This window comes from Rhinatrema bivittatum, chromosome 3 (assembly GCF_901001135.1).
Source record: "Rhinatrema bivittatum chromosome 3, aRhiBiv1.1, whole genome shotgun sequence".
In the NCBI taxonomy this organism is placed as follows: domain Eukaryota; kingdom Metazoa; phylum Chordata; class Amphibia; order Gymnophiona; family Rhinatrematidae; genus Rhinatrema; species Rhinatrema bivittatum.
Window position 1 is genome coordinate 242,994,982 of NC_042617.1, and position 27,672 is coordinate 243,022,653.

Here is a 27,672-nt window from a genome sequence, read left to right on the forward strand (position 1 = left end):
TTCGCTTATACCCACTCCTACATCACCGCAGTACACACCTACTAAGGATTTTTCACATACCAGTAGAACTGTGCCACCCACTACACAAAAAGCCTTCTGGGATCTTTCCCATTCACTGTCGGGCTTCTTCGAGACCTTAAAATCCTCTTTCATTTTGCCTCCAGAGGAGAGCCTACCACAGGAGGACACGTTCACCAAAGAACCGCAAAAACCAAGGATAGATTTAGATCGTCCACACACAACACCACCCTCCCCAACTCCCTCCCACTATTCCTTATCGGAATCTATTGCATCACAGTCTTCTCGTTCATCCTCAACAGGATACCCTTCTGATCCTCCAGAACAGCCGGCGGAACCATACTCACTGCCAGAAGACTTATCTTACCCAAAGGTCGTAGAGAAAATGGGTACCATTTTAAAAGTAGAAGTCCAGAAATTACCGGAGCCTAGAGCAGAAACCTTAGGACTCCTTAAAATATTTGACACGCCGGGAGAACCAACATCATTACCCCCTCATAACATGTTGCATGGGGTCCTACAAAAATCTTGGGAGACCCCATTTACTCTCCCAGCAGTGTCTAGAAAAACAGACCTAAAATTCAAACTACGAAAACCTTCCACATATTCAACACCACAGCTGCCTCACGAATCCATAGTAGTTGAATCAGCACTGCAAAAATCAAAACGATCAAAGACTCACGCTTCCAATCCCCCAGGCAAGAATAACAAATGTCTGGATGATTTTGCTAGACGAGTCTACCACAATGCAATGCTGAATGCACGGATTCAACATCACCAATTCTACATGGTACAATACATGTACGAATGTCTGCAGGCAACAAAAGGTATGTTTACCGCATTGGGGGACACTATTCCAGCACCCATTTTGGATATGGAAGAGTGCTCTCGACATCTTCTACGAGCCGTATATGAGAGTTTCGAAACATCCTCTAGAGCATCCACTACGGCAATCGCCGCAAGACGACTGGCATGGTTGAAGGCAAGCGCAATCCGTGAGGATCTACATGAGAAGTTGGCTAACCTTCCCTGTTTGGGAGATAATCTCTTCGGAGATCGTTTCCAAGACACCGTTAGTAAATTAAAAGACCAAGCGCTTGCGGTACAATCTTTAACTGCACCATCCTCCTCAAAAAGGTTTTACACACTAAATCATCGACAGTCTTATAGACGTCCTTACTGGACCTACCAACCTTTCAGACAACAGTCGTATCCCAACTTTCAACGACATCAAACACAACCTCCTTCCAACCAACAGCGGAGAGGTAAACCCAGAGGTCAAAGGACTCAACAACCTCAACAACAACAAGCGGCAACAGCGGTGAAGACCACATCTTCTTTTTAAGAACCAGGCCACCACCACTGATCACAGACAATCCGCCGGGCAGGATCACAGCCCGCTGGCCAGAATGGAAGAAAATAACAACGGATCAATGGGTATTAGACATTGTTCAAACAGGTTATCGCATACTCTTCACCCACCCACCCTTCCTTCCACATTATTCACGGCAGAAACCCAACACCCTGCAACCTCAACTATTGCAGGAAATCACCCTTCTACTTCGACAAGGAGCGATACAACCTCTCCGTCGGAAGGACTACAATCAGGGTTTCTACTTCCCCTATTTCCTCATTCCAAAGAAATCGGGAGGTCAACGACCAATTTTGGACCTCAGAGACCTCAACAAATACATAGTGAAGGAAAAATTCAAGATGGTCTCGCTGAAATCCATTCTCCCGCTATTACAACCCAGGGACTGGATGTGCTTGATAGATCTGAAAGATGCTTATACCCACATTCCGATCCATCCGTCATCTTGGCAATACCTCTGTTTTCAATATCACAATTGCCATTACCAATACAAGGTTCTTCCCTTTTGGCCTCTCATCAGCCCCCAGAGTATTCACAAAATGCATGATAGTGGTGGTGGCCCATCTTCGTCAACAAGGTCTAACCATTTTTCCGTACCTGGACGACTGGTTGCTAACAGCATCGGATCCCAATATACTACACTCGCACCTCAACTTGACCATCAATTGCCTCCAGTCTCTGGGGCTCCTTATCAATTATCCAAAATCCAACTTACAGCCGACGCAAGTACTGCAGTTCATAGGTGCTCGTCTGGACTCGATACGATACAGAGCATATCTGCCGGACGACAGGAAAAAGATGCTTCGTACACTACTTCACTCACTTTTACACTCTGGGAATCTAACTGCTCGCCAGGTGTTGATAGTTTTAGGTCACATGGCAGCAGCAAATTTCACAGTACCAAATGCCAAACTACACATGCGCCGTCTACAGTGGGACCTGAAACGGCAATGGCGACAACATACACAACCCCTACGAACTCGAGTCACCTTAACGGCACCCATGATCAAAGACATCAATTGGTGGCTCAAGGACTTTGCATTGGACAAGGGAGCCTTATTCAGCCCCCTACCACACAATGCAGTCCTCACAACAGATGCATCTCCATCGGGATGGGGAGCTCATCTGGACAATTTAGAGACCCAAGGGTTATGGACAACGAAGGAAAAGACCTTACACATCAATCTCTTGGAACTCAAAGCGATCCGTTATGCCCTCCAAACCTTTCAGCCACATTTCAAAGGACGGAGACTAATGATATACACGGACAATCAAGTAGCCATGTTCTCTATCAACAAACAGGGCGGGTCGGGATCATGGCTTCTCTGCAATGAGACACTGCAGATCTTTCAACACACCAACAAACACGCAATACACCTGCAAGCGACATACCTTCCAGGAATAGTAAACACCAGAGCCGACAGATTAAGTCGAATCTTTCAGCTACACGAATGGTCTCTTCACAAAGAGGTGACCCAACAACTATTCGATCATTGGGGAACGCCACTGATAGATTTGTTTGCCACGGAACAAAACACACACCTGCCGAAATTCTGCTCGGTGAGACCAAGCAACTCCCGCCTTGCTCAAGATGCTTTTCTTCTACAATGGACAACACATTTACTTTATGCGTTTCCTCCAATTCCTTTGATTGCCAGGACGATACAAAAGTGCATCAGGGAGAAGAGCGACATAATCCTCATCACCCCAGCCTGGCCGAGGCAGACCTGGTACATCTTTCTGCTACGTCTCTCCATCGACAACCCAATTCCCTTGCCGAACAGATTGGACCTACTCAGTCAGAACGACGGATCATTAATACATCCTCTCCACTCCTCCCTTCACCTGACTACATGGAGATTGAAAGGATATTGCTGACAACTCAAGGGATTTCGAGAGCAGCCCAGGAAGTGCTCCTCGCTTCCAGAAAACCGTCTACTAGACGAAATTATTCATTTAAATGGAGACGATATACCGACTGGTGCACTACACAAGGGATTCAACCAGTGGACAGTGCACCAGCACAACTCCTAGATTACCTACATTCGTTATTTCTAACAGGCTTGGCAACATCATCCATTCGTGTTCACTTGAGTGCGATTGCGGCATACCACAGACTGGTGAATAATCACTCCGTTGCGGAACATCCCCTATTCTCCAGGTTCTTTAGGGGACTAATCCATTTGCGACCACCAGTCCAAAAGCCACCGGTCCCCTGGGACCGTAACATGATCCTAGAACATCTCATGCTTGCTCCATTCGAACCTATGGACTCTGTACACCTCAAATACTTAACATTGAAGGTGGTATTCCTAGTGGCTATCACCTCAGCAAGAAGAGTGAGTGAACCTCAAGCACTGGTTCATTATGCACCGTATCTACAATTTTATCCACATAAAGTCCTCTTGCGCACTCATCCAACTTTCCTACCTAAAGTAGTCTCGTCATTCCATCTCAACCAATCCATTGAGTTACCAGTCTTCTTTCCACAACCACACGCTAATGACAGAGAGAGATTGCTTCATTCACTGGACTGTAAGCGTGCTTTACAGATTTACCAACAGAGAACTCTCACACTTAACAGAACATCTCAGCTATTTGTTTCGTTCGATCCAAAAGCACCGGGAAAACCGGTAGCAAAAAGAACTATATCCAGTTGGATTGCTCAGTGCATTCAGTTTTGTTACAACAAAGCGAATCTTCCGCTACTAACACGTCCATGCACTCATCAAGTACGTGCAATGGCTACATCTCTTGCAAATCTACAGCACGTCTCACCAGTGGATATATGCAAAGCACTCACGTGGTCTTCAGTTCACACCTTCACATCCCATTATTGCATAGATCAGCAATCAGCTAAAGATGCGGCATTGGGACAAGCCATTTTACGTACTATGCACACCACATCACCCGACTACCACAATGAATAATATGCACGCCTCTCTACACGCGTGCCGGACTGCTTGGGACTCCCGTGACAGCATGGCTAATTCAGCCCTGCTATCGACGGGAAAAAGCAAGTTTGCTTACCGTAAACGGTGTTTCTGTAGATAGCAGGATGAATTAGCCATGCTGACCCTCCCACCTCCCTGTTAGTCGGAGGTAATTCCGTAACTTCAAGCTTAATTACAGACTGAGGAGAATCTGCTACTTCCTGCGCGGGAACATAAGCGCAGCCGCAGAGGGAACTAAAATCAACTCTCTGCTACTTAAGCTCCGCCTCCCGGGCCCTGATGGACAGTTCCCATGACAGCATGGCTAATTCATCCTGCTATCTACGGAAACACCGTTTACGGTAAGAAAACTTGCTTTTCGGCCTTCCTGTTATATAGTTATGTTTAGTTAGTCCCTAAGTTCCATGTAAACCGGTCTGATATGAATCTTGTCATGAAGTTCGGTATAGAAAAATGTTAAATAAATAAATTGCATCTCCTTCTGCTATGCGCAGACGGGTTTAAAACTTGATGGTCACATCAAGGCTCATTCTGTCCTAGCCATGTCAGTCCCAGTGGCTTACTTGTGTGTTGTTCCTATCAATGAAATCTGGATGGCGGCGACCTGGAGTTCCCTTCACACTTTCTCCTCACGTTACTGCCTGGACAAAGATTGCCGGCAGGACAGTCATTTCGGACAGTACGTCCTCTGTAACCTCTTCCAGCCATGAAAACCCAATTCTCCTCCGTGGACCCTATCCTTGAGTGCAGGCCTGCTCCTCTGGTTTCTGCAGCTCCAGTTGTTGTGCACATTGGCACTTGATCTTTTCTGCTCTTGTTTGTAGAGGCCTGGAGCTACTTAATCACCCATGTGTGAGAATTACCATCCTGCTTGTCCTTGGAGAAAGTAGAGTTGCTTAGCTGTAACAGGTGTTTTGCAAGGACAGCAAGATGTTAGTCCTCAGAAAACCCGCCTGCCGCCCTGCAGAGTTGGATTTCTTTCAATTTGTTTTAATTTTTTGCGAACTCTGTTATAAGACTGAAGAGGGACCTCGTGTGGATACATGGTTGGTGGCATGCTGGGCATGCTCAATGTGCCTATCAAAATTTCTAGAAACTTTGGCAAAAGTTTTCCGTGCCGGGCTCCATCCGATGATGTCACCTATGTGTGAGGACTAACATCCTGCTGTATTGGAGAACACCTGTTAGAGGTAAGCAAATCTGCTTTATTTCTTCAGAGGAACTAGAATCCTGCTTATTTAGTAAAGCAGCATACTGCTCCTCTGCCTCGTAAATCTGACCAGGAGATTAGTTTCTAAGCTGTAAAGTAATCTTTGGCTACCAAAATGTGTTTACTTTGATATTCTGTAGAGCATAATTATTCATGTAAATCTTTGGATAATTACTCTACAAAGTGTGTTTTCTGTCTGCTTTTTGTAAAAACTTGAACTATAAATGTCTGTGTGATAGGGAAATTTTCTATTTACCAGTTAATTGTATTGTTTTTAAACAGGCCTTCATCAAAGTTGCTGCTATTGAATGTCATTTTGATAACAAGAGGTTGCACTTACATCCTTGTGGGGTCTCATTTACGTATAAGCCAGCACCAGCCTGTTACCTTAGCAACAACAGATAGGCTTTTGATGATTGCTGGCCTGAAGCATTACCATGTTGAAGTTAAATGAGATAGTAAAAACAGAGTGAACAAAGACAATCTCTGTGCTTCACTGTTTTAGTGCTGTGTTCCAAAAGATGAATTAGCTGCAACTTAAGTTCTTCTACTTTACTACTTTTGATGTGTACCTAAAACGGTAAAGGTAAAAATGATTTACTTCTTAACTGTTTTATATATAGATTTAGCACTGGAAGAGTAGAAATGTGCTTTTGTATTAAATATTTGAAAATTATTTTGCAGCATTTAACATTTAGAGACATTGCAGCCCTTGAATTTTCCACTCTGCTGTCTTTGTTAAAGTTCTAGTACTATGTAATATTTTTCAGCATTTAAAGAAATATGATTTTAAAAGGTTCTTTGAATTTTTTTTTTTCATTTTATTGTAGGCAGGTAACTGCTCTTTTAGAGTGAATATTAATTGCTAGAAATCTATAGTATGTTTGTGGGCAATAGAGCTGACACAACACAAACATATTATATAATTTGTATTATGACAAACTATTATGTATCTCTCAGTATAAATTTCTATTTGAAAATAGGAGGAAGTAATGTGATCTTTAATTTTTATTTTCAAAACTTTGATTCCCTTATCAAATTCATAGGTTTCATAAATTTCCAGGCTTATCTGTTTTCAAACTATGAAAATGTAGGTCTGCAAGAAAAGTGATTCACAATTACAGGTTGATTGCTATTAGCATGTGCATAGAGGTTATCCACATAAATTACATCTTCAGATTTGAGAGAATACTAATGTAAGGAGAGTTGCTTATGGTGGCTAGGTAGAGAATGAATTCATTTTTGGTATTTTTGAAATCATAAAACTCTCATATTGATACGATTTCAGTAGAGTACTTTTGCTCATTGAAGAATTAAGTTGGTCATGGTCAAACCAATCAGTGTTTTCTGCTCTAATTTATAAATTTTAGCATAATGTAGTGTATAATGAGAGAATACTATACATGCTAAACTCAATGAGTTATAACTGTTCTCTCATTTAAAAAATAAATCTTGGAATATTAGTTTTAACACATGCAATTCATTGCAACACTTCTCTTAAGGCATTTCTGCTTTTTCCTTTTATGCACGTGTCATATTTTGAATTTTGCATGTAATAATTACAGCTGCATATTTTATAAATGGATTAATGTGATTGTTTTTTTTAAAGATAATTGTTGTAATGATGTAGTTGTATTGCTTCTTGCTATCAAACATTTTTGGAATGATTTGGTTTAAAATATTGACAGCAATTAGAAGAGAAGAGTGAGGTTGAAGAGGACAAAGAATGTTTGAAGCAAGCAATAACAGCCCTGCTAAACCTGCAGAGCAGTATGGAAAGAATATGTTCCAAAAGCCTTGCAAAGCGAAGACTGAGGTAAACATTACCATTTTCCTGCTTTTCACATTGAATCCTCTCTGATTTAAATTTAGGGATCCCAGTTTCCGCCTCGAGCAAACAATAAAGCAAGTAGTTAAAGGAACAAGCTTATATTTCAGAGGAAGTAACATTAAAGTCAAAAGAATGTTATTGTTTCAAAACCTTTCGCATCTAGTTTTCCTCACAAACTGTTGTTGAGAGCATCCTAAGATTCTGCTGCAAGCAATAAGAAGCATAAGGAACGTGTACAGGTTAGATTATATATATGTATAATTTTGATATAAATGCTACTATATGTTAATGTTAATTTCTGGGTCATAAGGGCAGAGAATGCATAAAACTCAAAGGACTGTTGCTATGCCTTAGGCCTGGTGAAAAACATTTCAATAGAACATCAAATGTGAAAGGTTCACTGATGACATGAAGATAGCATGGTAGCTTATTTTAGAATTTCTTATATCTAATGTTAGCTACTTTATATTATTAATATATTCGTTCTTGTTTAAAAATGGACTGTTACTAATAACTTAATGTATGCTGTATGCAAAGTTTCATTTCATCATCTTAAACATAGTGATCCAAAACAAATACCTGACGCTACCTCAGGTGAATAAAAATATTATAGCTTAAATTCTCTCTAAGCATTGATAGTTATGGATCCTTTATGGGAACATTTTGAGAAGTACAGTATCTTGATACTAGTATATACTAGATCTCTGTAATTAATCAAGGCATTACAAAATGTTGCAAACAGTTTATTAATTAGTATTAGTGACTCATCAATTACATAACACAATCTTCCATATGAAGAATTAAACATATGGTTTTAAATGCAGTATTTTTGCATAGTCTAATAATTTATTTAAGTTATTGCAATAATAGGAATAAGAATACTTTGATTTAGGATTAAACCAAGGACGTCAGAATTTACCTTCCTATGTCATAAGGATTTATGTCTCAAGTAAGTTGAAATATTAAACTTTAGAATGCAGATTTGTAAATCCATGGATCTGTGAACCTGTCTGCACGGTCTCTTTCACTCAGAAATCACAAAAGAAACTGTTTTAGAAAAAATGGTTTTCTTTAATATTAGGAACTTGTCAGCTATTGCAAAAGGCAAAATAGCAAAATCAAAGAGACAAAGTTCTCAATTCTTTACTTTGTGTGCAAAAATATATGTAATCAATTTAAGTTTCCATAAATGGTAACAAGTTAGGAGATTAGTTAATCCTATATTCTGTGACATCATCATTGATCTCATGTTGCTTGGTGAAAGGCATAATCATTTTCTAATCTTGGACTATGATGCAGTCTAACAAATGCAGAAATAAACCCTAAACTTTCTGCTTATAAGCTATGGGCCTTAAAACAGTCAATCACTTGATGAAAACAGTATACGATATTTTATGACTAGGAGTATCTGTACCCAGTCATCCTCGCCAGCACTACTTTCACTGGCTGAGAGAAGAAAAGTATCATTGTTTGTAACTCATGGTCTTTGCTAGTAGCAAGTGCTTACATCTGTGTTATACTAGTTTTCAGGCTTTACCTTTTATACTGCAGGAAAATGGCCATAAATTTCTCTCTGATCAGTAGAGACCTGATTCAGCCTGTGCCAGCTTTGTACTGTGAGAGAGCCTAATTATTCACAGATGAGTCCTTTTTCTTTTTATATATATATATATTTTTTTTACAGTAGATTTCATATGCTCTGAAATCCTGGGTAACTGATCCAAGGTATCTTTCGGGATATTCATTTTGTTTTCCTCTAGAAGCCAGTGTTGGGAGATTATTTCTCTAAAGAAACAACCTCAATGGAATCACACACATGGGTCACATAATCTCAAATGCCGCCACAAGCTAGACAGGCATTTTTTGAGTTGTCTCAATCGCTCATGGGCTTTTTTGAGTCCCTACAATCCTCCTTTGCATTACCAGTGGAGAACCCGCCGAGCCCCAATAGGAGACAGTTATCAGGGGACTAGTCTATTGAACCATTTACCCATCCAGCATCCCTGGTCACCAAATCTCCAGCTCACACTGACCCCACACAGGGAGACACCACGTCCTCCCCAACTTCTCCTACCTCCTTGATAGATTATCCTTCGGACCTGCTGGAGCAACCACTTGAACCCTATTCTCCTCTGGAGGATCTCTCTTAACCTAAATTTTTGATAAAATGGCTTCTATACTACATCTGGATGTACCAAAACTGCCAGACCCCAGAGAGAGAAGAGACACTTGGTCTTCTAAAAATTTTTGACACCCCGGGAGAACCTACATCTCTTCCCCCACAAAATGTTTTGCATAGTGTATTGCAGAAATCCTAGGAAAATCCACACTCTTTGCCGGTGGTGTCAAGGAAAACGGATTAAAAATTCAGAATGCGTAACAATCCACCGTATTCCTTTCCACAGCTATCACATGCATCCCTCGTTGAGTCTGCACTTCAAAGATCTAAACGATCAAAATCGCAAAATCGCATGCCTCTGCTCCACTGGGCAGCGACAATAAGACTCTCGATCACTTCGGCAGACGCATATATCAAAATGCAATGTTGTCTGCCTGCATTCAAAATCATCTATTCTCACAGGACAAGCAGGATGATAGTCCTCACATATGGGTGACATCATCAGGATGGAGCCCAATCACGGAAAACTTCTGTCAAAGTTTCCAGAACTTTGACTGGCCCCTACTGGGCATGCCCAGCATGGCACTAACCCTGCAGCCAGCAGGGGTCCCCCTTCAGTCTTCTTTTTACTGCGCAGCAGTATCCTCGCAGTTTAGGAGCTCTGAACACATTCCTGACAGGAATTTTCCTCACGGACTTATTTAAAATTATTTTGCCCCACAGAGGTCCCTCTAACTTTTCTCAGGCCGCGGTACTCCGGTACGTTTTTTCACCGTTTTTCGTCGATTACCGTTGAGTTTGGCCCTCGCAACCTACTGGCCGTCGACCGTACCGCGGCTCGATTTTTTTCTATGGCTATGGCGTTGGGTTTTCGTCGTTCCCCGGACTGTACTCGCACCATGTCTATCACAGACCCTCATAGAGTCTGTGTAATGTGTTTAGGCCGTGAGCATGATGTCCTGACTTGCACCAAATGTGCCCTCATGACATCAAAAGGTCGCAAAGCCAGAATGGAGAAGATGGGACTCCTTTTCCGTGCTCACACCCCGACGCCGTCCATCGCATCAACATCATCGGAACCGTCTAAGTTGCACCAGCATCGACAACAGTCCGGTGACCGCCTGCCATCGATGGCTTCACGGCCATCGACTCCCGTTTCTCCCCCTCAAGAACGAGGGGATCGAAGGGAGAAACATCGCCATCGGCATCATAAGTCTCGTACCGTCGAGGGAGTGAAATCATAGACCTCGCCACCGTCCGAGCCACCATCAAAGAAGCCCCGTCCAGGAACGGCACCGACCACTCCTGCGACCATGACATCGAGGCCCCCCTCACCCGATCGGGGTTTGGGAGTCTCGATTCCACCTGTAAAGGTGGTCCCTCCAACTGTGCCTCAGCCTCCCTCTTCCGTCACGGAGCCAGAGCTGATTGGCCCAGGTCTCCAGGAAGAACTGGACCAGCTGGTCCAGGAGGCCATCGACAAGGCGATGGAACGACTCCAGGTCTCTCCGGCACCGGCATCAAAAGTGTAACCGGTCACCGACCCGATTCCAGCAGCGCTGGCACCGCTGCTATCCTGGATGGAGGCGCTCATGACTGCCCTTCCACCGGTGATTCCCGGGTCTCCGATGGCCCCGGTGCGCTCCCTGATGACAGCCTCATCGGGAGGAGAAACACCGTTTCGCATCCCTCCTTCGGGGGTATTTCCTCAGCCACCAATTCATTCATTGGGAGCGATACGCACATCGGCGCCATCGATGCCTTCGATGCCGGCACCAATGCCCCCCAGGGTGTTCACGGTGCCCCCGGTGATTCCTTAGATTTTCTCGGAGCCTCAGCCGGGCCCTTCGGGGATCCAACCCCCTTCTCGTCCTACAGGTCAGCCTACTGATCCTTATGACACCTGGGGTGATGATACTTCCACAGAAACGATGACTTACCTTCACCTCCCTCTCCTACTGAAAGTAGAAAGCGTACTCCTCCAGAGGACCTTTCTTTCATTAACTTTGTGAAGGAAATGTCAGAATTGGTCCCTTTCCAGCTTCAGACGGAGCAAGATGATAGGCACCAGATGATGGACCTTCTCCAATTCCTGGATGCCCCTAAGGAGATCACTTCTATTCCCATTTATCAGGTTGCTCTTGACCACCTCAAAAAGAACTGGGAAAACCCTGGATCCATTGCCCCAGTACACAGAAAGGCTGACACTACTTATCTAATACAGTCAGCCCCTGGCTTTCAAAAATCTCAGCTTGACCACCACTCAGTTGTGGTGGAATCTGCTCAAAAGAAAGCAAAAAGGATGAAACCACACTCTTCTACCCCTCCTATCAAAAAACACAAGTTCCTCGACAATATTGATCGTCGAGGGTTCCAAGGTGCCATGCTTATCTCCAGGATTGCTTCTTACCAGCTGTATATGACCCAATACAACAGGGTCATTTTCAAGCAAATGCAGGACTTCTCTGAAATCCTGCCTGACCAATTTCAAGAACATCTTCAAACCTTGTCAACAAGGGGTTTGAGGCAGGAAGAAAGCATGAGATAAGAACAGCTTACGATATCTTCGACACCTCCACTAGAGTGTTTGCAACTGCCATTTCGGCAAGACGCTAGGCCTGGCTCAAGTCTTCTGACCTTCACCCAGAAGTGCAAGACAGGCTCTCTGACCTGCCCTGTATAGGAGATAATCTGTTCGGTGAACAGATTCAGCAAATAGTGGCTGAATTAAAGGACCATCATTAGACCCTCAAACAGCTCTCATCGATACCTTGTGACTTCCCTTTTAGACAGCCCTTCAGGAAGGACTCTAAGAAGTCATTCTTCCGCCCAAGGAAGTACTATCCTCCACCAACAAGGTCCTGAGTTACGAGGCCTTATCAGAAATCTCAGCCCCGCCAACCCCAGAAGCAAAAGCCACAAGCAGCTCCCCAGCCGGGGCCTGCTTCAGGTTTTTGACGTTCCCTTGGAGAGCAGCAGCCAGATCCCTCTGCCAGCCATACCAGTGGGAGGTCGACTGCCACTTTCACTGCATGTGGCAATCAATCACAACCGACCAATGGGTGCTAACAATCATTGCTCAGGGTTACCACCTGAACTTTCTTGCTCTTCCACCGGATTCACCACCTCTACAAGCGTGGAGAGTAACCAACCACTCTGTCTCTCTGGAGCATGAGGTTTCCCTTCTCCAGTTAAGAGCAATAGAACCCGTCCCTCTTTCACAACAAGGCCTAGGGTTCTATTCTTGGTACTTTTTGATCCCGAAAACATCTGGGGGGCTTCGTCCAATTCTGGACCTACGTGCCCTCAACAAGTACCTCCAGCGGGAAAAGTTCAAGATGGTAACCCTGGGCTCGCTTCTACCTCTCCTACAAAGAGGAGACTGGCTCTGCTCTCTGGACCTCCAGGACGCGTACACCCACATTGCGTTAGCTCCAGCTCATCGCAAGTATCTCAGGTTCTTAGTAGGTCCGAAGCACTATCAGTACTGAGTGCTTCCATTCTGCCTAGCATCTGCACCACGAGTCTTTACCAAAAGTCTCGTGGTTGTCGCAGCCTTTCTCAAGAAAGAAGGTGTTCACGTCTACCCCTATCTAGACGACTGGTTAATCAGGGCCCCAACCCAGCAAGCCGCTCGATCGTCCCTGGATTTGACCCTACACACTCTAATTTCTCTAGGATTTCTCATCAATTACGAGAAATCCTATTTAGTCCAATCTCAAACCTTGTCGTTCATTGGGGCAGACTTGGACACCTTACAGGCGAAAGCCTTTCTACCTCAACAACGAGTGCAAACCCTCGTATCTCTCGCTCACCAGTTGCAGTCTCAGTATACAGCAACAGCTCGACAATTCCTTGTCCTTCTCGGACACATGGCGTCCTCAGTCCATGTCACACCAATGGGCCCGCCTGGCCATGAGAGTCATGCATTGGGCTCTGAGGTCACAATGGATTCAAGCAACTCAGCCTCTTTCAATCATTGTCCACATCACCGTCGCACTCCGTCTGTCTCTCACCTGGTGGAAAGATCAGAACAATCTCCTCCAGGGACTGCCTTTTCACCTGCCCGATCCTCAACTCATTCTCACCACCGACGCTTCCAACCTCGGCTGGGGAGCTCATGTGAATGATCTGCAGTCTCAAGGATTTTGATCTCCAGAGGAAGCCAAACACCAGATAAATTTCCTGGAGCTTAGAGCGATGTGATATGCTCTCAGAGCTTTTCAGGATTGTCTATCAAGTCACATCATCCTGATTCAGACGGACAACCAGGTGGCCATGTGGTACATCAACAAGCAGTAAGGCACAGGCTCCTTCCTTCTGTGTCAGGAAGCTGCACATATTTGGGCGGAAGCGCTCTCCAACTCGATGTGCCTCAGGGCCACCTACTTGCAGGCAGTACACAATGTCTTGGCAGACAAACTGAGTCATGTCTTCCAACCGCACGAGTGGTCTCTCAATCCCTCGGTGACTAACTCCATCTTCCAGCAATGGGGTCGTCCCCAAATAGACCTCTTTGTGTCCCCTCAGAACCGCAAGGTGGACAATTACTGCTCCCTCATTCGCAGCGAGCGCTCTCAGCCCAGAGATGCATTCTCCCTCTCGTGGGCAGCCAGTCTGCTTTATGCATTCTTTCCACTTCCTCTTTTCTCAAAGACTCTCGTGAAGCTCCGTCAGGACAAGGGAACCATGATCCTGATAGCACCTCACTGGCCACGCCAAGTGTGGTTTCCCATACTCCAGGACGTTTTCTGAAAGGTTTGCTCCATATCAAGCCACCTTTATGTCCTCCGGCCCCTTCTTAGGACCTTAATCTAGTTCTCTGGCAGCTCATAAAACCACCCTTCGAACCTCTTCACTCCTGTGACCTAAAATATCTCTCATGGAAAGTGATTTTTCTTTTGGCTACCACTTCAGCTCGCAGGGTTAGTGAGTTACAGGCCCTAGTTACCTATCCGCCTTACACTAAACTCCTGCAGGACCGGGCGGTACTCCGCACTCACCCTAATTTTTTGCCTAAGGTAGTTTCGGAGTTTCACATTAATCAATCCATCATACTACCTATCTTCTTTCCCAGGCCCCACTCCAACCCAGGGGAACAGGCTCTGCATACTGTAAATGGGCTCTAGCATTCTACCTAGACCGTACAGTTGCCCACAGGAAGAGCACTCAATTATTTGTCTCTTTCCATCCCAACAAACTAGGGCAACCTGTGGGTAAGCAGACTCTCTCCTCCTGGTTGGCGGACTGTATATCTTTTTGCTATCAGCAAGCAGGCATTCCTTTCCAAGACCGTGTTAAAGCACACTCTGTGAGGGCCATGGCGATTTCAGTAGCACACCTACGATACGTGCCTCTTCCTGACATTTGCAGGGCTGCCACCTGGAGCTCACTCCACACTTTCACAGCCCACTATTGCTTGGACAAAGCCGGAAGACAAGATTCCATCTTCGACCAATCTGTCCTGCGTAACCTATTTCCAGTGTGACGTACCAATACCCGCCTGCCCAGTGGGGTTCAGTATGCCCTCTACCAAATTCCACCCCAGTTGTTGTGCCTGTTGCACGCCGTTGGGTACATTTGGTGCATGTTCGGACATCCTCAGCTCGGTACTCAACCATATGTGAGGACTACCATCCTCCTTGTCCTGTGAGAAAGCAAATGTTGCTTACCTGTAACAGGTGTTCTCACAGGTCAGCAGGATGTTAGTCCTCACGAAACCCGCCTGCCGCCCTGCGGTGTTGGGTTCGTAACGTTTTGTTGATTTAATTTTTCGGCACTGCTTGTAGCTATCAAATAAGACTGAAGGGGGACCCCTGCTGGCTGCAGGGTTATTGCCATGCTGGGCATGCCCAGTAGGGGCCAGTCAAAGTTCTGGAAACTTTGACAGAAGTTTTCCGTGATTGGGCTCCATCCTGATGATGTCACCCATATGTGAGGACTATTGTCCTGTGAGAACACCTGTTACAGGTAAGCAACATTTGCTTTCTACATGATTCAATACATGTACGAATGTATACAGGCAACTAAGGGCATGCTTTCCTCCACGGGACAAAATGTTTCATCCCCGCTACAGGATATGGAAGAGTGCTCTCGTCATCTAAGGGCCGTATACGAAGCATTCGAGACCTAGTCTAAAGCCTCTGCTACAGCAATTGCAGCATGCAGATTGGCGTGGCTCAGTGCTAGTGCCATAAGGGAGGAATTGCACGTTAACCTAGCTAACTTACCTTACACAGGAGATAATCTCTTCGGAGATCGCTTCCAGGAAGCAGTTAGCAATCTCAAGGACCAAGCCTTAGCGGTACAGTCATTAACCACTCCAACAAACTTCTCTGCTTGACGGTATCCCATCAGTTCGCGTCGCCAGCAATTCTCACTTATACACATTCGTACCAACCGTACAGAACACAATCCTAGTCCGCTTATCAGCGACCACAGCCCCATCAACCTCAACAACAAGAAAGGAGAGATAAACAGAGGACTCAAAGACAACAAACGCAACCATCAACGACCTCTCTGAAGACTTAGCAGTCTTTTTAAGGGTGCGGCTACCACCATTTCCTCCAGCCCCTCCAGGCAGAATTACGTCTCATCTCCCCGCCTGGAAGTCCATAATGTCCGACCAATGGGTACTCTACATAGTACAATCCGGTTATCAACTTCATTTCCAGTCCAAGCCCATCCTTCCTTACCTATCCATGCGAACACAGAAACTCTCATCTTTAGATCACCCACGAGATAGCCATACTTCGCAAACAACGGGCAATCAGACAAATTTTACTGAAAACCTGTTTCAAGGGTTTCTACTCCCCTTATCCTCATTCCAAAGAAATCTGGGGGCCTACGTCCAATTTTGGACCTTCGAGAACTGAACAAATTGCTAGTCATGGAAAAATTCAAGATGGTATCTATGAAATCAATCCTTCCCCTCTTACAACCAAACAATTGGATGTGCTCCATAGATCTGAAGGATGCTTATACCCACATACCAATACACCCATCCTCCTGGCAATTCCTTTGTTTTCAACACAACCGCCAGCATTACCAATACAAGGTTCTCCCCTTTGGCCTTTCGTCGGCACCGAGGTTATTCACCAAATGCATGGTGGTGGTGGTGTGGCCCACCTTCGACAACAGGGAAGGACTCTTTTTCCATACCTGGATGACTGGTTGATAGAGGCCTCATCCCCAAACCTCCTGCTGGAACGCCTGGAGACAGTAATTAATTGTCTGCAGACATTAGGACTAGTGGTCAATTTTCAGAAATCGATCCTGCAACCTACTCAAATTCTGCATTTTATCGGAGCTCGGCTGAATACTACACGCAACAGAGCTTTTCTTCCGGACGACAGGAAACAGGTGCTCTGTCGACTTCTATGTTCCCGAGTGGCGACATGTCATCCTTTGGCTCGAGAAGTATTACAAGTCTTGGGCCATATGGCGATGGCAAGTTTTTACGGTACCCAACACAAGACTTCACATGAGACAATTACAGTGGGGACTCGAACGTCAATGGAAGCAACATTCGCAACCATTACACAAACGCCTAACGCTAACATCTCAAATGAAAAAAGATATCAATTGGTTGCTACTCAACCCCATACTGAACAAAGGGGCATTGTTCAAGCCCCTGCCGCACAATGCAGTCCTGACCACCGATGCGTCTCGTAAGGGTTGGGGTGCGCATATAGACACATTTGAGAACCAAGGACTGTGGTCAGTACCGGAACAAAGCCTACAGATAAATTTACTAGAACTAAGAGTGATATGCAATGCCTTACGAACCTTCCAAGGATACTTACAAGGTCGAAGAGTGATGATCTACACGGACAACCAGGTAGCAATGTTTTATTTAAACAAACAAGGAGAGTCCGGTTCCTGGTCCCTCTGCAAGGAAACCCTCCAGATCTTCCACCATGTTCATCGTCACTCAATACACTTATAGGCCACGTACCCTTCCGGGTGTGGCAAACTCCAGAGCGGGCAGATTGAGTCAAAACTTCCATCCACACGAATGGTCACTGAACCCACGGATGGCACAGGAAATCTTCGAACAATGGGGTGTGCCATCCATCGATCTTTGCACGGAGGACAACACTCAACTTCCTCGCTTCTGCTCCATCAGACACAGTCTTCGCCTCGCTCAAGACGTTTTCCTAATTCCGTGGACATCAAATCTCTATGCATTTCCACCGATTCCACTTATCACAAGGACAATTAAAAAATGCTTGGAGGACAAAAGCCAATTGATTTTAATTGCCCCAGCGTGGCCAAGACAGCCATGGTACAGCTATCTTACGCCTATTGATCCAACCTCCAATTTGACTCCCGGATTTTCCAGATCTTCTAATTCAGGAGCACGGACTGTTACTCCACCTGCTCCATTCCTCCCTCCATCTGACTGCGTGGAGGTTGAGCGGGTCCTCTTAACTGAGCAAGGTATCTCAGCGTCGGCCCAACTGATCCTTATGGAATCCAGGAATCCTTCAACCAGGTGTAATTACAGTTTCAAATGGAAACGTTATTCCTCCTGGTGTACTACTCACGGTGTTCTACTGATGGACTGCTCACCAGAGCTACTCCTAGACTATCTTCATTCACTTTATAAGTCTGGTCTAGCGACATCATCCATCACAGTGCACCTTAGTGCCATTTTGCTTGCCATAGACTAGTCAGTAATCACCCGATTGCTGTCCACCCTTTGCTATCACGCTTTATTAAAGGATTAACTCATCTTCGCCCACCAGTCTCTAAACCTCCAGTTCCATGGAACATAAATGTAATACTGGAACAACTTATGCTTCTTCCATTCGAACCCTTAGAGTCAGCGCATCCAAGGTGGTATTTTTGATAGCAGTCACATCTGCCAGGCGAGTTAGTGAACTACAGGCATTAGTCCACTGTGAGCCATATTTACAATTTTACCACGACAAGGTAATTCTCTGAACTCACCCAGCCTGTCTACCAAAGGGGGTTTCACAATTCCATCTCAATTCCAATCTATAGAACTACCAACATTCTTCCCAAAGCCGCCTCCTAATGATAGCGCTTATTGCACACCTTGACTGTAAGCGTGCGTTGGCGTATTACAAAGACAGAACCAAAATTAACTCTCGTATGTCGCAGCTCTTTGTCTCTTTTAACCCTAACAACCCTGGTATATCGGTAGCTAAGCGCACCATCTCCAGTTGGATAGTGCAGTGCATAAAATTTTGTTATGACAAGCAAAAGTTGTGCTTCACATCTAATCCTCGTGCTCACCAAGTCAGAGCAACAGCGACATCAATAGCACATCTTCAAAATGTGCAGCCAGTAGACATTTGCAAGGCTGCAACGTGGTCCTCTCTTTATACCTTCACGTCTCATTACTGCCTAGACAAACAGCGGGGAATGCAAAGTTGGGGCAAGCAGTACTTCAAACTTCATTACCTTAATATACTCGACTACCACGTTACTAGATCACGTAAACATAGCTACATGTACACTCACGACACGTGATCAGGAGCTTTGGACTCCCATGACAGCATGGCTAATTCAGCCCTGCTATCAACCGGGAAAAAGCAAGTTTGCTTACCGTAAACGGTGTTTCCGTAGATAGGATGAATTAGCAATGCGTCCCCGCCCTCCTCCCTGGTAGTCAACCATCTATCTCAATTACATGCAAGCTTTATTACAGACTGAGGAGAATGTTACTTTCCAGGGTGGGAACATACTCTAATCTCTGCTTGTTAAAGCTCCGCCTCCTGGGCCCTGATAGACAGTTCCCATGACAGCATGGCTAATTCATCCTGCTATCTACGGAAACACCGTTTACAGTAAGCAAATTTGCTTTTGCCAAGTTTGATTTTTTTCATGCTCTTTTTCATTGCGTTGATTTTTTTTTTTTTTTTTTTGGCTCTTTAAAGTTTCCTTATTGTTTTTAACCACCTTGTTAATCATAGTAAGACCCACTGCTTCACTGAACTGTTTTGAGGTATGCCTATAACTCATATTTTTTTCCTGAAGATTATTTTTTCATTTAACTTTGTTACATTTTTTTTCTACCTGAAGATATCTGATATCTATGAAGCAGGTCAGTGGATTCAAGAGATGTGCCAGATGCTCCAGCAAGATGTTCATCTTGGATCATTACCAGGATATTTACCACTGCCTCAGGAGAGGTCATGCTGGTTCCAGACATCTTGAGGATGTTAACTTGAGTGACTCAGAGATACCCTTGAAACATTTAATTTCAGTTTGAAGCTGGTCCCAAAATCCATGAATAGAACCCAGGAAACTATACTAATTTCATGTCAAAACAATCCTTACCTGCTTCAAATCCTCAATATACCCAGAATGAAGATATGCCTTGCTGTCACAGCTCAAGGACTTTGAAGGACTTCAAATACAAATTGAAGTAGAAGTGTTTGAGCCTCATGTGAAAGCCTTGACATCATTATAAACCCCAACAGCACCTGACTAGGAGGACATGGATGTGGTAAAAATTTCATCTGACCACTTGGTCAACCACTCATGTTGGGCTTGAAATGCCTAAGATGGCCTACATTTATCTGTGGAAGGAAAGAGGATGCTAAGCGAGAAATTCAAATCATGCATTAGACACTTAAACTAGAGGGTGGGAGTGGCAGGAGGTGTCAAATGAAATTGGTATGTCACCCCTAAGCAATACAGGGAGGTGAAAATAGCAAAATCAATCAGCTCAAAAAAGCAAAAAAAAAAAGATGACTAGGAAGAGCAGCAAACCAAGGGAGAAAAGTTGAAAAGCTTATGACCACAAATGGTCATAGTCTGGGCAATAAAATTATAGGGCTGCAGGCCTTAATGGTGGAGGTGGACTTGGATATTGTTGCTGTTACAGAAACATGTTTCACTAAGTCTCATGATTGGGATACAGCCATCCCAAGCTATATCTTGTTAAGGAAGCACAGAGAGGACAGAAAAGGGGGAGGAATAACCCATTATGGTAAAAAATAAATAAATAAATAAATAAAAATCCAAGCAAATGAAATGCAAAGGACATGGGAGTAGAGAAAAACCGTTATCCCAGGACAAGCAGGATGCTAGTCCTCACGCATTGGTGACGTCACTGACGGAGCCCTATTGCGGGAAAACTTTGTCAAAGTTTCTAGAAACTTTCGACTGGCACTGTGAGGCCACTGAGCATGCCTAGCATGCCATGATATTCTCTGCCACAGGGGTTTCTCTTCAGTCTTTGTTTTTCCGCACTGCTGTAAGCATCGTAGAGATAGGAGCCCTTTGAGTTTTCTCAGACTTACTGACTGAAAAGTCATTGATTTTTCAAAATATTTTTCTCCCAACGGGATTTCTCTCATTTCCACCGGACGGTGAGAAATTATAGTCTCGTTTTTACTTTTAAGTAAAAACTCTCTATCTCAAAATTTTTCCCTCTTTTCATTGACTGCTGTTGGTGAAAAGATGGCTTCAGGATTTAAAAAATGTCCAATGTGTAATCGGACAATGTCCATAACAAATCCACACCTTGAGTGTGTTCTCTGGGAGACAAACACGATGTTTCATTCTGCCCACAATGTGCAAAGATGACTCCCAAAGGAAGAAAACTTAGAGAAGAGAAAATGGAACACCTCTTTCACCTTCAGCTTCTTCGTTCTCCTTCAACATCGACGAAATCGTTCCCAGCAGGAGTCTCCAAAAATATTTTGCTGAAAAAAGTCTGGAAGGATCGGGAGATCAAGCATCGCCATCGACTTCGGCGTTGATAAGGTCGGTAGTCGAGCATAGGCCCAAACATAAGCACAGACATCGCACACACCGACGTCAGCGATAACCCTCTCCCCAGGAGAACCGACCGCAAAAGCATCAGGAAACTCCGCTACTAGCTTCGGGGCCTACATCATCTATCGAACCTATACAGGGTAAATAACCGATGTGAATCGGTTATTTACTCTTTCGGATAGTAGAAAGACTAGGGGGCACTCCATGAAGTTAGCATGGGCCACATTTAAAACTAATCGGAGAAAGTTCTTTTTTACTCAACGCACAATTCAACTCTGGAATTTGTTGCCAGAGGATGTGGTTAGTGCAGTTAGTATAGCTGTGTTTAAAAAAGGATTGGATAAGTTCTTGGAGGAGAAGTCCATTACCTGCTATTAAGTTCACTTAGAGAATAACCACTGCCATTAGCAATGGTAACATGGAATAGACTTAGTTTTTGGGTACTTGCCAGGTTCTTATGGCCTGGATTGGCCACTGTTGTTAACAGGATGCTGGGCTTGATGGACCCTTGGTCTGACCCAGTATGGCATTTTCTTATGTTCTTATGTTCTTATTATCAACACCCACACCGCCACCGCATACAGCTACTCCATCTACTCCAGCTGTATCACAGGAATTGTCGATTTTTATAAGACAAGCGGTGATCCAGGCCTTGAAGGAACAGACACCTATTCCGGCGATTGTGCCGATCCCGGTGACGTCACCGATCCCGGTATCGATGCCTGTCGGTGACTTCACCAACACCGGTCACCATACCAATGCTGGCACCGATGCCGATGTCCATAATTGCATCGATGACGGGGCCTAAATCGATAACTACAGTGACTTCGAAGCTACCACCGAAGATAACAACCCCATCTTCGGTTCCAACGCTGTCACCATCGGTGCCACTCCTTCCTGGGGATCCAGGACACCCAGAGTCAGCACTATATCAGATCTTACTGAGAAATTATCATGATCTGCTCGATTCTCTTTCCTCTAATCCACAGGAAGAGCATCCTGAGGATTCACCTATTGAGGATCCATTACCAGGACCTTCAGGAATTCCTCCACTACCTAAGACTTCCACAATTTCTCCACAAGTCCAAGATCCAGATGACACTTGGAGCGATACACAATCAGATACCTCATCTGAAGAGTTTGTCCGATCCATCTCCACCAGATCCAAGGAAAAAATTTCCTCCAGAAGATTTCTCATTCACAACTTTTGTCCAGGAAATGGCTGATACCATACCATTCAAATTAGTCTCAGAGCAAGACAGCAAACCCTGGAGGTACTTCAATTTGTAGACCCTCCAAAGCAAGTGGTAGCTATACCAGTGCATGATGTTCTCCTAGATTTGCAACATCATATTTGGGAACATCCCTTCTCAGTGCCAGCTGTCAACAAACGAATGGACAGTACATATTTAGTGCAGTCTGCTCCTGGTTACCAAAAATCGCAGCTCCCTCACCAATCAGTAGTGGTGGAGTCTGCACAGAAAAAATCCAAACAAATTAGACCACATTCCTCAAATCCCCCAGGTAAAGATCATAGGTTTTTCGATTCCCTGGGACGGAAGGTCTACCAAGGGGCCATGTTAAATTCGAGAATCTCTTCCTATCAACTTTACATGACCCTGTATCAAAGAGATTTGTGGAAGCAAATGCAAGAATTCATTCCATCTCTTCCATCACAATATCAAGAAGCAGCCCAAGCCATCATCAACAAAAGGCTGGAGGCAGGCAAACATGAGGTCCGCACAGCCTATGACTGGTTTGAGACAGCTTCAAGAGTGGAAGCATCTGGGATCAGTGCCAGGTGTTGGTCATGGCTTAAAGCCTCTGACCTCAGGCCTGAAGTCCAGGATAAATTAGTAGATCTACCATGCTTAGGAGATAACCTTTTTTGATCCAAAGTCCAGGATGCAGTTGCTCAACTAAAAGAACATACTGAAACCCTGAGACAGCTTTCCTCGATTCCTCAGGATCCCCCTACGCACTCTGGGCGTAGGCCTCAACGGAAAGAAACTAGAAGACCTTTTTATAGGCAAAGGCGGTACTACCCTCCTACATCTAGGACCAGGCCTTCTAGAACACAGCAAAGTCCTCAACCCAGACAACCTAGGCCGACTAGGCCTCAACCGACGCCACAGACAGGGCCTGCTGCTGGCTTTTGAGGCCACTTCCAGAGAACACAGCTACCTCTCCAGTCCTCAGCCAGAACTTCCGGTAGGAGGCCGAGTATCCTGGTTTTACAACAATTGGATTCCAATAACGGACCAATGGGTACTTGCAATAGTATCTCGAGGTTACCAACTCAATTTCCTCTCAATTCCAACAGATTTTCCTCCAAAACCTTTCTCCGTCAGCGAAAATCACATACTGCAATTGCAAGTAGAATTATCCACCCTTCTGAAAGCCAGGGCTGTGGAACCAGTGCCCCGGACTCAGCAGGGCAGAGGAATCTATTCCCGTTATTTCCTCATTCCAAAGAAAACCGGAGGCCTATGTCCCATCCTAGACCTCAGAAATCACAACAAATTTCTGAAAAAAGAAAAGTTCAGGATGGTCTCTCTAGGCACCATGCTTCCGCTTCTTCAAACAGGAGACTGGCTTTGTTCTCTGGATCTTCAAGATGCTTACGCTCACATTCCAATATTCCCTCCTCATCGCAAGTATCTGCGCTTCATGGTGGGTCATCAACATTTCCAATAGAGTACTACCTTTCGGACTTGCCTCTGCTCCCACAGTATTCACCAAATGTCTGGCAGTAATAGCAGCACACTTGCACAAACAAAGTGTCCATGTCTTCCCTTATCTAGATGACTGGCTCATCAGAAGTCAATCTCTACAAGGAGCTTTCACTTCTCTCAATCGAACAATTACTCTACTTCACTTGATGGGTTTTCTCATCAATTATCAAAAGTCCCATCTCACGCCATCTCACCTGCTTCAATTCATTGGAGCAGAATTGAACACCATCCTCTCAAAGGCCTTTGTACCCGGGGCTCGAGCAGAAACACTTTCCCTAATGGCATACTCGATTCACTCACAGAAACAAGCAACAGCTCCTCAGTTTCTAATCTTACTAGGCCACATGGCCTCCACAGTTCATGTCACTCCTATGGCAAGACTCGCCATGAGAGTAACCCTATGGACATTACGATCACAATGGATCCAAGCCATTCAACCACTGTCCTCTCCAATTCAAGTAACCCACCAACTACGTTCATCTCTACTATGGTGGGCGAACAGGGTCAACTTGCACAAGGGCCTACCCTTTCAGCAACCAGCCCCACAGATCACTTTAACTACAGATGCATCCATCTTGCGTTGGGGAGCTCACATAAACAATCTCCAAACCCAGGGGACCTGGACAAAACTCGAAGCAACATTTCAAATCAATTTCCTGGAACTTCGAGCTATGCGTTATGCGCTGCATGCGTTCAAGGACTGTCTTTCACACAGGACTGTTCTGATACAAACAGACAACACAGTAACCATGTGGTACATCAACAAATAGGGAGGTACGGGCTTGTATCTCCTTTGTCAAGAAGCTGCACAGATTTGGGCTTGGGCCCTATCACATTCAATGTTTCTCCGGGCCACTTATCTGGCAGGCATTCACAATGTAATGGCGGATCGACTCAGTCGTCAATTCCAACCACATGAATGGTCCCTGGATCCCTAAATAGCGACCAGGATCTTTCAACGTTGGGGACAACAAACAGTGGACCTCTTTGCATCACACCTGAATCACAAAGTGGACAGATTTTGTTCTCTACACAAACAGAAGAGCCAGCCAGTCAAGGACGCCTTTGCTCGCCCTTGGAACTCAGGCCTTCTATACGTGTATCCTCCAATACCGCTCATAAACAAAACTCTAGTGAAGCTACAACAGGACAAGGGGTCCATGATACTCATAGCCCCATATTGGCCTCGACAAGTATGGTTTCCCTCTCAGTCAAGGATCCCATTTGCCTGGGTGTAGCTCCCAATCTCATAACTCAGGATCAGGGTCGGTTGTGCCATCCCAACCTTCAATCCCTCTCCCTGACAGCATGGATATTGAAAGCTTGATATTACAACCACTCAATATTTCAACCAATGTATCTCAAGTGCTTATAGCTTCACGTAAACCTTCAACACAAAAGAACTATTCTTCGAAATGGAAAAAGTTTACCTTGTGGTGCAAGCAAAAGAGTATTGATCCTTTTTCTTGCCCCACAACTTCTCTATTAGATTATTTATACCACCTTTCAGACTCTGGTCTCCAGACTTTATCTGTACGGGTACTTTTAAGTGCTATCTCGGCTTACCATAACAAGCTGGGAGATACATCAATATCCACACAACCTCTCATCAGTAGATTTATGAGAGGTTTATCTCACCTGAAACCACCAATTCAGCCACCAGCCACACAATGGGACCTGAATGTGGTTTTAACAAGACTCATGCATTCTCCTTTTGAACCCATGAATTCCTGTGATTTTAAATTTCTCACATGGAAAACTATCTTCCTCATGTGAGCTGCAAGCACTTGTCACGTACTCACTTTACACAAAATTCCTTCATGACAGAGTGGTTCTCCGAACACATCCAAAATTCCTTCCCAAGGTAGTTACGGAATTCCACTTGAACCAATCCATAGTTTTATCCACATTCTTTCCAAGACCTCATTCTCATCAAGGAGAACGAGCCTTACACACCTTAGACTGTAAACGTGTGCTGGCTTTTTACTTAGACCGCACTGCAGTCCACAGGAAATCCACTCAACTGTTCGTTTCTTATGATCCAAACAAACCAGGTAAAGCAGTGGGTAAACATACTCTATCTAACTGGTTAACAGATTGCATCCAGTGTTGTGAAAAAGCAGGCCTTATTGCTACATACGAGACTGAAGAGAGACTCCTGTGGCAGAGAATATCATGGCATGCTGGGCATGCTCAGTGGCCTCACAGTGTCAGTCAAAAGTTTCTAGAAACTTTGTCAAAGTTTTCCCACAATAGGGCTCCGTCAGTGACGTCACTCATGTGTGAGGACTACATTCTGCTGTCCTGGGATAACACCTATTACAAGGTAAGCAATTTTGCTTTATGGACTATCTTTAAAAAAAAATGGCATTTCCATGTACTCTGGTGTGGCCTGCAGGCCTCAGACTCAAAAAGAAATGGACAGATGATCATGACAAACTGGCTAATGTCCCCTGTACTGGGGACAACCTCTTCAGGGAGACAGTTACCCAGATTAAAAAAACAGCTTCTATACAGTCTCTGTATGGAACCGCCAAGCTAGAATCTGGTTGGAGACACCAGTATTTCTCTTAAGGCATCCTGTTTTTCAGAGATGCTTCCAGTCTTGTCATGTTATAAAGCCCCAGCTACGCTACTGAAACAGTCGTTTGCAGCTTTCCAGGTTCCCTCTTCCTTCTTGGTCTGAAAGATACCTTTATCCCCATCTCATTTATTTTTCCTGTACCCTAGAATTGCTAGGCCTTCAAATCCAGAGGTTCAGACCAGGAAACAGTCATCTTCCTTGCAGCTGGAAATTTCATATCCTGTCTGTTCAGTGGGTACCGCTGGTTTACCTGCAGGCCTCACAGGAGGAGACTGAATGGGAGTCCATTGGAGGTATCTCAGGAGGATGACCCTATCTTGTTCTCTGAGGAGGATGACTCTTCTCCAACTACAGCCCAAAAGACAAAGCAGACTAAAGACCAGATTTTGGTAATGGTGAAGAATTTGTTTACCTCTTTGATAGCTAGTGACAAAGTGGGCACATTTCAATTATTCCTGTCAAAGGTGTCTGATTTACTCTTGCAAGGGGGAGTCTCAGCTTATTCACGTGACATCCTATCAGTGATTCTGGCAATGGAAGTCAGCCCACCTTGCTTGGTGCAGGCCTTCCCCGTCTGTGGAGGTGTCCAGTCATCAATCAGAAACACAAGGCATGGCCGACCTGGACCTTCCTCAGGATTTTACCCCTCCAAGATGACTGAAGCCATCAGTGATCACCATCTTCTTCATCAGGATTCTGGGCTAGTGTTCCTTGGCCTATCACAAGAAGGAGGAGTATATAGCAATCCTGTCTAACCTCTTTACATGATCTGCTAGAGCATTCGTCCCCACCAAAAGATGTCTCCTCTCCAAATTCCTCAGTAAGTTGGATAAGGCCATTGGAATCAGTGTCCAGAGGGATAAGGATGTGCATTCATTGGGCCATTCTTTTCATAGGTATGCAGATAAGAATGGATGGTACGTGTGTGTTTTCTTAACGAGTTACACATGTACCCACAAAATGAATGGCCCAACAGTTGCACATCCCTAATAAGGTTTTTTGGCCTATTTTTTGGATTCTGGAGACCCTGTTCAAACCAGTGACCATGGCAGTGCACCGAATCTTGTGGAACCTACAGACAAGTCCTCATAT

The 27,672-nt window shown here is 44.7% G+C and overlaps 1 protein-coding gene across 4 annotated transcripts in view; it reads left to right on the forward strand.

Moving 5' to 3' along the window:
• Positions 1 to 27,672, forward strand: part of SOS1 (SOS Ras/Rac guanine nucleotide exchange factor 1) — a 1,044,495-nt gene that overhangs the window by 552,193 nt on the left and 464,630 nt on the right. For all 4 annotated transcript variants that reach the window (XM_029594364.1, XM_029594368.1, XM_029594365.1 and 1 more), the window contains one exon: positions 7,243 to 7,370. In XM_029594364.1, the coding sequence (XP_029450224.1) occupies positions 7,243 to 7,370 (128 nt within the window). The remainder of the gene's footprint in view (positions 1 to 7,242; positions 7,371 to 27,672) is intronic.